Here is a 13,853-nt window from a genome sequence, read left to right as displayed (position 1 = left end):
AGTAAGTAAGAAACCAGAGAGAAAAGGATCAAAATAAGAATAGAAGAAGGCAATGGAGAAACTGATCAATTCTACTCAAGCAAAGAAGAGTGATTTGGAAGGGGAAGGAGACAGTCCAGTTATTCGAAGAAACCACTTGGAAGACTGCAGGACATAGGAACCCCGATAGGAGAATACCTACTGAGGTAAAGAAGGGAAGTATAACAAGGACAGCAAAGTTTTTTTGTTGATTATAAAGGGAAGGAATTAAAGCATGTGAAAACTTGATGAGTCATCTGTACCCGAAATTTATATTGAACAAGTAATAAGTATATATAACCAGTAGATTTTAAAAGCAAAAGAATGCCCGTGTTAAAATAATAATAGCAATAGAAGTTAAAGGTTCACTAAGCTCTTGATGAACTAAAAGCACTGGTAATATAAGAGTTTGTAATCCTGGATTATAACCAGAGAATTTTAGCAACAGTGAGAATGCTATGTCATCCCTAATACGTATAAGCACTTTAGGCTCCTAACGTAAGTATAAGAGATTGAGAAGGATTGTAATTCCAGGCTATAGGCTGTATGGTAGATCTCAAAATTTATAAATTTACATATGAATATATAGGTATCTTAAATATTAATAACCTGTGTAAAGAGGTTAAAGAGAGGTATAAGAAACTGAAGCCATATCTTTATCCTAGAGCAGCCATGTGTACATATAGAAGAGGTAACGTAAATTGTAATTATATTTTAATATGTATATGCATGTCAATTAGATGTTGTATTATATTAAATTCCTTAGAATTGAAAATTAAATCTATTTTTGTTTACCTTATCCAATGAGTTCTATTATTCTAGAGAAAACACACAGCCTAAAATACTCAACGATACTATCGTGGATGGGAAAGTAAGAAAGAATAAGCCTCAGAACTGAGATCTCCTGGTCTAAGTACACAGCAGGTGCTTGTGGGCTTCGGGAGGTTGAGGTACCAGTTGGATATCAATACAAATATGTGTGTATAACAACTACCTGTAGGGTCCCAAAGAAAACTTGGTATATTAAGAAGGCCCAAAATTAAGTTTATCAAAGCTCCCCATATAAATAATAAACCAACTCCCACAGAGCACAGGTGGCATTACAACAGAACTGGCAATTGGTCAATCACAAAAAATATTTTGGTCAACTGCAGTGCACATAAGAATATACCTTCACATTAAAAAAATAAATAAATATTTCATCACAAATAAATTAACATCAGAGATTTTATAAGTATTACAAAATGTAATATTAAAATTAAATACTCTCCTTTTTTTTTATTACTATTTGTTTGTAAAAAAAAAAAAAAAAAAAATTCGTAAAAAGTAGTTACACTAGTTAAAAGCTGTCATAGATAGCCAGTCTTGGGACAGCTTATTTTGAAATTAGTTCATATATATGAAACACATCAATTCTTACATCAATTCTGTACATAACAAAAATTGTAACGCTGATCCCCTATGAGGACATTTGAATTTGAGAGAGTGGAAGGTAACAACTGCCCAATTTGGGGTATAAAAGACAATTAGTGTAGAGAATTCCAAGTATAAAAAACCATGAAGTGGAAGAGAAAACAGCAACCTCATGATATGGAAGTACAGTGAGCACAATCACATTGTGTTCTTGCATGCTATAATAAGTAGTAAGTAGTAAGCAGTAGACCCTCTCACTAGGGGGTTACTGCTTACCACAGCTTGCAAGGTTAATGCACCTTGCAAGTTATGCAATCTTAGGTACCTTGCAATCTTATGTACTTTTCCTACCCATATTACTTCTTCCTGTGAGGACCCGAAAAAGCCTTAGTGGGCACTATGGTACCTATTGGAACTTTAATGTTTAGGCGTCACCTTCCAATGTTGGTCACTAAGTGGAGGGAGGGGAACAGCATACTAAAATTCAAAATAATAAAATAAATAACACTAAGCAGCTGATATGCTGTAACTATGAAATTGGACAGCCTGCTGATAATTAAATAATGTGAAAATTCAATGCTTTTCAATTTCTTTATGCAATTAACCGTTTATCTATTATTTAAATTAATTATCATCTTATGGAAGCAACACCAATAAAAAAAACAAAAAAATAAAAACGAGATAAATAGCGGATCACTAGGTGAGTTATGGACACGTTACTTATGACCATTGTGAAGGCGAACTGAGCTCCATAAACGATATGACGTCTTAACGAATGACCAATATTTATTTTTTTGCTGATCAAATGGATACAAAATAATTACAAAATGGATAAATGGCATCGAAAGCTCAGCGTCGATAGTAGTCCATAAGGGTCCATCACTTCTTAGCCCCCTGTGGAAAATCATGGTATCATCAGCCATTTTCAATCCACTGCAGGATGAAGGCCTCTACAGCAACTTTCCAGTTCCTTCTGTTTTGAGCACTAGCCATTATTTACTACCCACAAACTCACGAATTTCATCACGAAAATCATGGTAACCTCTGGCGAAATACAGAGCAAACTGATCCTAAAAAAAACAAAGAACTCGCAGTTCAACTTCACAGCTGCTAGACCGCGTATGGAATGCTCGTCGCTAAGCTGGATTTCTTATTTGCCAATGGCGACAAGATTTGTAGAGCTGTGTCGAAACAAACCGAAATTTGTACATACAAGCCATAATTTCATTACATTGAATATAGAGAACTCGACATCCTGGCTTATGGGATTCAGTAGGCAACAGCTCGGGCATTTTTCGGTTCAGCTTCAAGTTGACTCAAATTCACTGAAATTTTCACATCTCGCTTTGGTGCCAAATCACTTTTTTTACAACTTTAATGAGCGCAGGGACAGGAGTTAATGAGGGAGAATAAAATTTAGTAATTTGCATAACCTTGGTGACCGATCCTCCATCCCTAGCCGCACAGTCATTACAGGTATGGAAATTATGCAACACATTATAGGACACAAATAATGAATGAACGTGCGTATATAATTTACCTTGCAATCATTCCGAATAAACTGTGTTCCATGACCAGGATAAAGAGGTGAAGAACAGAAGTAACATCTTTCCACTCTCATTTTCAATAATTACACTCACGTACAAAACACATAAACTGGCCACAACGGAAATCTCCTTGAATAGCGGCGCTGCAAACGCATAACCACAGAGTAGTGTTGCCAACTCTTAATAATATTTTCCGCTAGCCGCATTCTCAAATCCGCTATTTTTAACACTTAACCCGCCAAATTTTTAAATTTTCATTTGGGTTAAATCTATTAATTGGTGCCATAAAAAATAATGGGTACCTCAAAAATTTTTAAAACCCCTACATTATGTCCAAACAAAAACTTCCAAATTGCATATCAAATGCAGTTTATTCTGAGGAAGGAGTCAAAAATAACAACCACCGTTTAACGGAGTTGATGAATTTATGCAGTGGCAATATTGATTTCTTGGTTGGCGAAAATCACATTTTGCAAAATACAGATTTTTGTGAAGTTTGCAAACTTGAAATGCAGCTTACAAAAAGTAAATGTAAAACTGATATGTTTAGATGGGGTTGTAGGAAACTTGCCATAAAACGAAGAGTATTAGATATAAATCATTTTTTGATGATAGTAGATGATCGTTATCTCAAAATTTATTATTTCTATACTTCTGGTCCCAAGATTGGTCTCAAGATCGCACTTCTCTTGATTTAAATTTCAGTAAAAACACTGTTATTGAAAAATGCAAAGATCTGAGGGAGATCCTGAATGATATCAATAATTGATTTTGATTCAGTTAGTTAACTAGGGGGGGGGGGGATATCAGAAAATGGAATATCTATCGAAGTTGAAATTGATGAATCAGCATTTTTTAAAAGAGAATATAATAGAAGACGATTAATAGGAACACAATGGGTTTTTGTGGATTCGAAACAATTACCAAAGGTTGTTTTTTTAGTTCCGGTAGAAAATAGAGATAAAACAACTCTATTATCAATTATAAGAGAGAATATTGCCAGGTGCAAGAATCATCAGTGATGGATGGCCTGCATATAAAGATCTCTACTGAGACATTAATGATACCCGTGATGAGGTTATTTATCGCTATAATTTTGTTTCTCCAGATGATTCAAGTGCTTTTACTCAAAATATTGAAAAACACTTGGTTACATCCAAAAGAAAATTAAAATACCAATTTGGAACACAGGACAGTCTACTAGAAGGTTATCTATATGAGTTTCTATTTAGAATAAAATTTTCTAAAGAAAAATTCTTCAATTACCTTATTTTAGAAATAAATAAATTAGAAAGGTAAATTTTTTTTTTGTATTTTGAAAGTTTCAATTGAATTTTTGATAATTTTTTATTTGTTAATTTTTTTCTAACTTTTTAAGCATATATTTTTATGGCACCCATTAATAGCCTTCATTTTTTGTAGGGATTTAAAAAATATATATTATATATAAAAAGTTATTTATTTTCTGTTTTTAATATAAAACAAATATCTAAAAATCTAAATTAGAGTCGAAATTCAATACCTCCTCAACATATGCTTCTTGTGTGCCTATTTTGCGAAGCAGTTCTTTAGGTAAAACATAATTTTTACAACACTTTTCAACTCTTGAGCCCACATTTTTCGATTTGATTCAGCAATTTAAAGCTATGACCCAACGGGCCCCTCGACGTGGGCACCTGTACGTGGTGAGGGGACCTCCCAGTGATGCTGCTGGACTTCCAGACTAGCATCACTGGGATCCAACGCCCACAGCTTAGGTTCCAGGCTAACATCAATGGAATCCGGCGTGTTTGCCGTGCGCTGCGACCCGTGGAAATTCGGAAAGGGGGATCCTGGTGGTTGAGGGGCCCCGCTTCAATACACCACTTTGGCCCCTGCTTCGACAAGACGGGAGGTCCTGGAAGGCCCGGCTAGGATCAATCGGCTAGTAGGCTCGCCTGCGAGGGTCAACCGTGTCAATGCCACGCCCCTACCCTCATGGTCCGAGGGACAGGATTCAGGCTGGCGGCGGTGCGGGTATGGTGTCTGGGTAGCCCTGGCATTCCACTCCCGAGAGCATTTATTGCATGCCGGGTAGTTGGCGTTCCTTTGGGCTCCGTGGTGGGTGGGGAGCCCGGGCACTGAACCACTTAAAATTTACATGAATACTGATAAACTTACTTCCTCAGGGGCCCCAACCTGGTCCCTATCTGCAAACAGAGACGAAGACACAGACAGTATTATTAGTACAAAGAGACAGCGAACTGAAGTACCATCGGGGGCCTGTTCCAAGGTTCCTAATTATACATTCCACCGGTGAAAAACCGATTGGCAAAATGTCACCCTTTTTTATGCAAAAAGGGTTAGATGGGTTAGCAGGTTTACCCAAATCAGTTAAGAGGCTCCGTTCTGGGGATCTCTTGATTGAATCTAAAAATGACAGGCAATCTGAACATCTACTCCGAGTAACATCAATCGGAGGAATACCCATAACAGTGACACCACACAGAACACTCAATTCATCGAGAGTTGTCATTTCGGAGTGGGACCTTCTCGACGTAACCGAGGAGGAAATCTGCTCCGAATTAAAACCACAGGGAGTTATTGCCGTCAAGAGAATTACTGCGCGAAGGGAGGGAAAACTTGTTAAAACCAGGAGCGTTATCCTGACTTTTAACTCTCCTAAACCTACTGATGAGATTAAAGCTGGATACATCAATTGTTCAGTGCGTCCATACGTTCCGAACCCTTTACGGTGTTTTAAATGCCAGAAGTATGGACATTCTCAAATGGCCTGCCGTGGAGTCCTTGCATGCGCTCGATGCGGTGCAAAGGACCACGAAACAACAGCATGTTCAGCCGCAAAACCCACCTGTATTAACTGTGAAGGCGAACACCCGGCCTACTCACGAGCATGCCAGAGGTGGAAAGAAGAAAAAGAAATTCAACGGCTGAAGGCAGAGCTAAATATATCATACCAGGAGGCAAGGAAATCGGTGAAACCCCTGAATATCAACAAACCTACCTACGCCCAGAAGGTAGCAGGGAGTTGTTCCGTCGGAACTCAGACGGACATGACCATTCCTCCAAAGGAGTCTTTCAGTCCCATCGCGGGTTATCTTTTAAGTTCTCAAAAACCTGCACAGAAAACCCAATCAGCTGCCACTATTATATCAGTACCTCCTAATGCTCCACAAGTAACAAAGGTAATTATGAAAGAAAAGAATAAGAAAGGGGAAGTCCCCCCCCCTAGAAGAAAACATGGATGTCGAGCAGAAGGAGGTACCCGAAGATTCAGTCTTGGAACTCTTTGTTCTTCCCCAAAGAAGATAAACCCAAGACTGATAAAAGTAAGCCCTCAGCACCTCGGAAGCTGCCTGATGGACCCACCAAGCCAAAATAATGGCTAAATTCCTACAATGGAATTGTCGTGGATTCCGGCGAAATATTGATGACATCAAGGCCCTCCTGCAAAAGCACGAGCCAGTTTGCTTTTGCTTGCAGGAGACATATCTAAAGGCAAATGATGATCGCACCATGCACAACATCACAATTTTTCGAAAGGATAGAAGTGCGGATGGCTCTGCTCATGGAGGAGTGGCTATCCTTGTCAGCAATCAGACACCAGTTCAGCCCTTGCTAATTACAACTAGCATGGAAGCTGTTGCAATTCGCCTTATGGTGGGATTTATATTAACAGTCTGCTCTCTTTATTTGCCACCTGGGACTGACATCCCCCAGGAAGCCCTTGATGATCTTGTAACGCAGTTGCCTCCCCATTACTTACTTCTCGGGGATATGAATGGACATAACACCCTGTGGGGTAGTGCTAACATCAACGGAAGGGGACGAGTCATAGAGCGTATGCTCAATGACAATGACCTTTCCCTTCTAAATACTGGAACAAACACCTTCTTCCACATGCCTACCCGTACTTTTTCTGCCATTGATCTTTCTCTCTCTATCTGTTCCCCTTCTCTACTCCCTTCACTCACTTGGGAAGTGGAGGAGAATCCATACGGAAGTCATCACTTCCCTGTCATAACCTTGTTACACAGTGGGAGAGCATGTCTTCCTTTTAGGTTACCACGGTGGAAGTTTGATCAGGGTGACTGGAATGCCTTCCAACATCAGGCAAATTTTGACCTCAGTACAGTCAGTCGGGAGCCTATCAATGACGCAGTAAAGTACATCACAGAAATCATTGTGCAAGCAGCTGCGAATGCTGTCCCAAAAACATCTGCCCGGTTTCCACCATTTCCCAAACCTTGGTGGAATTCACAATGCACAACAGCAAAAAAGGCTCAAAACAAAGCATGGGGGATATTTCGCCGATATCCTACCACGAACAACCTTATAACCTTTAAACGCGCACGAGCCAAAGCACGCTACATCCGGCGTCAGAGTCAAAAGGAATCGTGGATCCGTTTTACATCATCTATTAACCAGGGATAAAATCCGGAAAATGAAGGGAAAATATACATCCCACCCTTCTTAAATCCTAGATTATAATGGATGCACTATTGCAGATCCAACTGCAATAGCCAAGGCTCTTGGGGAAACATTCTCTAACAGCTCCGCAACATCCTCGTAATCCCCAGAGTTCCAGGTCCTGAAACATAAACTGGAAAAACAAGCACTTAATTTTAAGTCCAAGGGGCTCAATCCCTACAACGGGGCATTCACTATAGAGGAACTGAAAAGAGCCCTCACTCTTTCCAAATCAAGTGCTGTTGGACCAGATGGCATCCATTATGAAATGATTAAACATCTTCCACCAAAATCTATGGATTATCTGCTACTTCTGTATAACAGAATCTTTATTGAAGGGTAGTTTCCGGACTCCTGGCGAAAGGCAATCGTTCTTGCCTTTCCTAAGCCAGGAAAGGATCCAAAAGTCACCACCAATTATCGTCCTATTGCTCTGACTAGCTGTCTGTGCAAAATCCTGGAGAGAATGGTTAATTCTCGTTTAATATGGTATCTAGAATCAAATGACCTTCTCTCCAACATCCAGTGCGGCTTCCGAAGGAACCGGTCGACTTTGGACCATCTTATTAGATTGGAAACATCCATCCGGGATGCTTTCCTAAAACGCGAACACTTGGTGTCGGTGTTCTTTGACATAGAGAAAGCGTATGACACAACTTGGAGATTTGGCATCTTAAAAGATCTGCATAATCTTGGTCTTAGGGGGCAACTCCCCATTTTTATTAAAAACTTTTTAGCCAATCGATCTTTCCAAGTTCGTGTGGGATCCTCACTCTCTCGTTCCTTCAGCCAAGAGGAGGGAGTACCACAAGGATCAGTATTAAGTGTCACGCTTTTTGCCATCAAAGTAAATTCCATCACAGAACAACTTCCTCCAACTGTAAACTGTGCCCTCTATGTTGATGACTTTAGTATATTTTGTCAGTCATGCAACATGAGGGTTATTGAAAGACAACTGCAGAAAGCCATTCATCGCCTTAATTCCTGGGCACTTGCTAATGGCTTCAGTTCTCGCCGGAGAAGACCGTTTGCGTACACTTTTGTCGCAAGCGTAATCTTCATCCTGAACCTGAATTAAGGCTCGGACAAAATGTTATTCCAGTAGTGTCAGACACAAAATTCTTGGGACTTGTGTTTGATAAAAAGTTGACCTTTCTCGAACATATTCGTCAACTTCGTACAAAATGCACGAGGGGACTAAATATTCTCCGCTCTCTCTCCTCCACGCGTTGGGGAGCAGATCGATGCACCCTACTACGGCTTTACCGTGCACTTGTACGATCCAAATTAGACTACGGGGCCCAGGTATACTCCTCAGCCAGAGACAGTGTCCTTCGATGGCTTGACCCTGTCCATCATCAGGCCATCCGTATCGCTACTGGAGCATATCGCACATCTCCTGTCCAGAGCTTATACGTCGAAGCAAACGAACCATCATTATCCCTTCGACGTAAGCAGTTGTCTTTAAACTATGCTTTAAAGTTGAAATCCCTGCCAGACCATCCTATGTGGACATCCGTTTTTGAGCCACGTTGGGAAAACTTGTACAATACCCGTAAGACTGCCAACCGACCTTTTGGTTGGTTGAGGGATATGCATGCCAGGGTCTTCCACCCTGGCATGCTCATCCCCCACCGTGCGACTTTTCCTTTAAGAAATGGGTAAAGTCTGAGACCTCATCATCTGTCTACCAGCAGCTCTACTCTGCACACCAAGCTGAGCACTCAGACTTCCTGCCCGTTTACACAGACGGCTCGAAGTCTGAATCGTGCGTAGGATCTGCTGCTGTCTTTCCGGACACTATAATATCTCAGCAGATTCCTCCTGAATCCAGCATATACACTGCAGAGCTGTATGATATAGAGCTAGCCTTGGATCATATTCAAACTTGTCAATTCCAAAGGTCAATAATATATTCTGACTCTTTGAGTGTATTACAGGCTTTATTATCTCTGAGACACAATTCTCATCCAGTTCTTTGTCGGGTTCAGCAGAAGATACATTCTCTTCATGAATAAAAGTTTGATATCCGCTTCTGCTGGATTCCTAGCCACATTGGGATAAAGGGAAATGATTCGGCTGACACTGCAGCCAAATCAGCAACACCCACTAATAATCGTTGCCTGTCAGTCCCCTATAGAGACTAGAGGCAAATAATACGCAACAAGATATATTCCCAATGGCAAGAACTATGGCACAGACAGAGAACAAATAAATTATACCAAATAAAGCCTGTAATAGAAACATGGCAGTCTAGTCTGCGCAGGAATCGGAGCGAGGAAGTTGTTCTTGCTCGACTCCGCATTGGACACAGTCATCTGACACATTCTTTTCTCCTGAGGGCGGATGACCCTCCTATGTGCGAGTCTTGCGACACCATTTTAACTTTAAAGCATATTTTGATAGATTGCGTTAATTTTACCCATGTTCGCAATATATATTTTACCGCTTTTACTCATCCGACTGAGCCTTATACACTCAGTCAGATTTTATCAGACAACGACCACGTGTCAGCAGTTTTTAAGTTTTTACAAGCTATTAATGTATACACACATATATAAATTGGATCATTTATTTTTAAACTTATACTGCCTTATATATATATATATATATATATATACAAATAACAATTTGACGAGGTAACCTTTTTAAAGGTTACCAGAATTTATCTTTATTGTTATTTTAATCGTTTCCTGGCGCAGTATAACCTTAGTTGTTTTTGCGCCAATATACCCAAAATCAAATCAAATCAAACCCAACGGTCATGTCGTTTGTCCGCGATAACTACCTATTGAAATTGTTGGGTTCCCCTCAGCGAAATCCCTAAACGGTCATGTCGCTTTATATGTATATCAATAAAACATTTCAATTATGAAATATTTATATTGTTAAATAAATATTTCTTAATTTAAATGTTACATTGCAAAAATATATAAAATGCTAAACATATTTTATACTCTTTTATACTTTTATACTCTTTCCGCTAAAAAATCCGCTATCGGCTATTACACATTTTAATCTGCCAAACCTGAAGCCATTCCGCTAAAACTAGCGGGAAAACCGCTAAATTGGCAATACTGCCACAGAGTAGTAAGATATCTTATTACTCTGCGCGTATAACCAACTTGCCAGAGATCTAAATTGGATTAAGAATACACCTAATTTTCTATTGCCATAATTTTCTATTGCCATTAATATAACCTATGGATTTCCTTATTCTTATTTCTTCAATTGTACGTTGATGTATACTTATGCCTTGTCGGCCTGAGCCTTATAGGCTGTCATGGGTATTTACTGCCCACTTTATCTGCCTGTCTGCAATATATGATTATTTAATCTAATTTATTATTATAGAGGATACCAATTTATTATTTATTACATAGATCATTTATTATAAAGAGGATACCAATATCAAGGTGCGTATTTCATAAAGTAAATATGATTGAAGGAGAATTGAATAGGATGAAGAATATGAAAAGGGTTATTTAGTATGTTAGACTGGCAGTTGATATGTCATTGGTCGCAAATTCCGAAGGAGGATTGTAGAAGTTGGTTAATAAGAGGCTAAAGGAAAGTTGTAATAGGTTTGCGATAAAAAATGAATACCGAAAAGACAATTGTTATAAGAGCGAGAAGAGAAGTGGTGAATTAAATATTGAAATTGGCGGGAATAGAACAGATGTTGTTGTTGTTATTATAGGGTTTTAGGAGCATTAGCGACCAAGGCATTATTGCTCCGTATATATTGTTTGTAAATTGAGTTAGTCGTCTCAGGCGTAGATAACAAGATTTTTCTTAGCAGAAACTGGGAATTTTTCGTCCAGTAAAACAGACAGATCGACCAGAGAACACACGCAATTTACAGACACAATACACATGGGTATATGTAAAAAAATTACCGGGTGACACTAATATAATAGATTAGTTTTGTAAATTGCCCGTGTTCTGTAGTTGATTTTCTGTTTTGTTGGACTAAAAACCAGAATTTTCTGGAGAAAAACTATGCTACCCTCGACAGAGACCGACAAACTCATTCACATTGTGAAAAAGTCCCAAACAAATTCCTCACGTCATCCACGGAATTAGAATTTAGGTCTCCTCCACCCGGTGTAAGGGACGATGGCGATTCTACCAAATGTGCTACCCACGAGGGCAGAACAGGTGTAAAGTGAACAGGTGTATTTAGAGTCTAACGGCACCACGATTTTCCCTCATCTCCACATCGTAGGAATTGTTTGTGAAACACAGTATCCTGTGGAGGCCAGAGATTTAAAAACTTTTTAGGTATTGTAATGTTGTGGCGCATTACATCTTCTAACCTTTTAATCACTGGGCCCCTAATGGGACCCACGAGCAGGCAGGTCAAGTACCAAGTAGAATATATTTCATTTCGTACTCTGACAGGCCCTGCCACCTAGTTTCCAAAGATTTCAGTGACAAGGACCTATTGTAAAAAAATAATGGGGTAAGTGCTAGAGTTTGATAAGGCCGAAATGGTTTAATGAGAGTGGGGTTGAATTGTTTGATGTTAGTAATTTGGCTGTGTTAATTTAGGATGCATACGCTGTCGTTTTAGTTAGAGTGAGGAGAGACTGAAGACTGTGTGAGACAGACAGAAATATAGGGAGTATAGAGAAGGCGACCCCAGACAAATCAGCAGGGGCATGCCCCACCAGAGGAAGCAGAGGGTGGTGGGGAGGAGAGAGAGGCCTGTCCCATGCCCAGGATAAGGAGTAAAGATACCGACCGAGCAAATGAATCGGTATGCATCGCCAGAATGGCGCTAGCAGCAAAGCTGTAGATCTCACGGGCAAATCAATTAGATCAAGTCTAGTCGCAGTTCCTGGGACTATGTTGTTCCATCCAAGAGTTGTCAGGTTGGTTTTTGGTCAGACGTTGTCCCATCCATGGAGTCCATTCTTGGGGCATTGCTGAGTCATCTAGGCCATTTTGCTACCCATACAGTGGGCAGTCCACTGTTGAGGTCCCCTTTGGTCAATCTACAGCGGGCGTAAGTCGGGCGGTCGTTTTCGAGAGTTACGAGTTTGCCGCTATGAGGGCTTTTCTTTGCGCAAATAGTGCTTGAGCAAACTTCATATTCATCCTCCGTGTCCAGTATATTCATCCTCCGTGTCCAGTATATTCATCCTCCGTGTCCAGTAGGTGTAATTCTATGTTTCGTGGCAGGTATGTTATTTTTGTGATGAGAATGCATCTGATATCTTTATAGAGTTTGCAGTCAAACATCAGATGATGCCAACATTCCACAGATACATAGGGGTGGAACAGGCGAGTAAGGATGGATATTTGAGAAACCTATGGTGGTTGTTATTGGAGGTTTTAAGGTGCAATGGCAACTAAAGCTCATTATGAACCAAACAATGGTAAAAATAACAAGCGCTATTAAAGATCAGATATATGCTAATATTATGAAGGATAAAGCATCCAATTTTGTCATAGCATTGCATTGTTGTTAGGAAAGTGAAAATTGCATTGATATCAGATCTCTCTGATAAAATTCGTTTCAGAGTCAGCCTGCCTTAATAAGACTACGGATTGCCGTACTCTATTGTACAGAGTATTGACTCTGATAGGTTGGACTATGAGAGTTCAACTTAACATATTCATACAGAAGGATGAAACTAATGCAGAAAGAAGTTAAAATTCAGTAAGGTATAACCTATCCTTGCTCTTGCAGAGTGACTTCTTTTCGATTCAAGCAGAAGTTAGGTGGCCAAGAGTGAACATTGGACTTATTATGAAGGAGCTTGGTTGCTGGTTGGTTGTTATAGGGTTTTTAGAAGCATCGGCAACTATGGTCATGTTGCTCCATGTATATTTTCTCTAAACTGCGGCGTTCTGAGGTCGATTTTCTGTTTGCTGGATGAAAAATATGAGTTGCTGGAAGAAAAGCGTACTACCCTCGCCCGAGCACGACTAACACAGTCACGTTGTGGGAAAAAAAAACCATAAAAATTCCTCCCGTCATCGACGGGATTGGAACTCCGGTCTTTTCCAGTCGGTGTGGAGAGAGCGGTGATCCTACCAACTGTTCTCAAGAAAAAAAAAAAAAAAACTATTAGGGCCACCCATTATTTCTAATCATCATCATCAGCAGCCATTTTAAATCCACTGCAGGATGAAGGCCCCTCCAACAACTTTTCAGTTCCTTCTGTTTTGGGCACTGGCCATCCATTTACTACCCAAACACTCATGAATTTCATCTATCCATCTCCACCTTTGTCTTATGTTCCACAGGCTTTTCCGTCATATTATGCTCTTGCCTATCAATATACTCGTGAATCCTCGCTATAGCAAGTCAGCACAATATCATGTGAATTCCAGAAAAGCCTGGGTTTCGAATGATCTATCTAGTGGTTCAAATTAGGACAAAATCCTGCGCCC

At 39.8% G+C, this 13,853-nt stretch overlaps 1 protein-coding gene across 1 annotated transcript in view; it reads right to left on the bottom strand.

Annotated features, from left to right (window-relative positions):
• Window positions 1-3,111, bottom strand: part of RpL24-like (ribosomal protein L24-like) — a 41,056-nt gene extending 37,945 nt beyond the window's left edge. Inside the window, exon 1 of the mRNA XM_090368555.1 lies at window positions 2,972-3,111. Within this exon, the coding sequence (XP_090224681.1) occupies window positions 2,972-3,052 (81 nt within the window). The 5' untranslated portion in view covers window positions 3,053-3,111. The remainder of the gene's footprint in view (window positions 1-2,971) is intronic.
• Between the last annotated feature and the right edge of the window lie 10,742 nt (window positions 3,112-13,853).

The sequence above is a fragment of the Mastigoproctus giganteus genome, chromosome 2 (genome assembly GCF_048544385.1).
Source record: "Mastigoproctus giganteus isolate SK-2022 chromosome 2, ASM4854438v1, whole genome shotgun sequence".
Classification (NCBI taxonomy): Eukaryota; Metazoa; Arthropoda; class Arachnida; order Uropygi; family Thelyphonidae; genus Mastigoproctus; species Mastigoproctus giganteus.
This window is presented reverse-complemented; position numbering and strand designations above follow the sequence as displayed.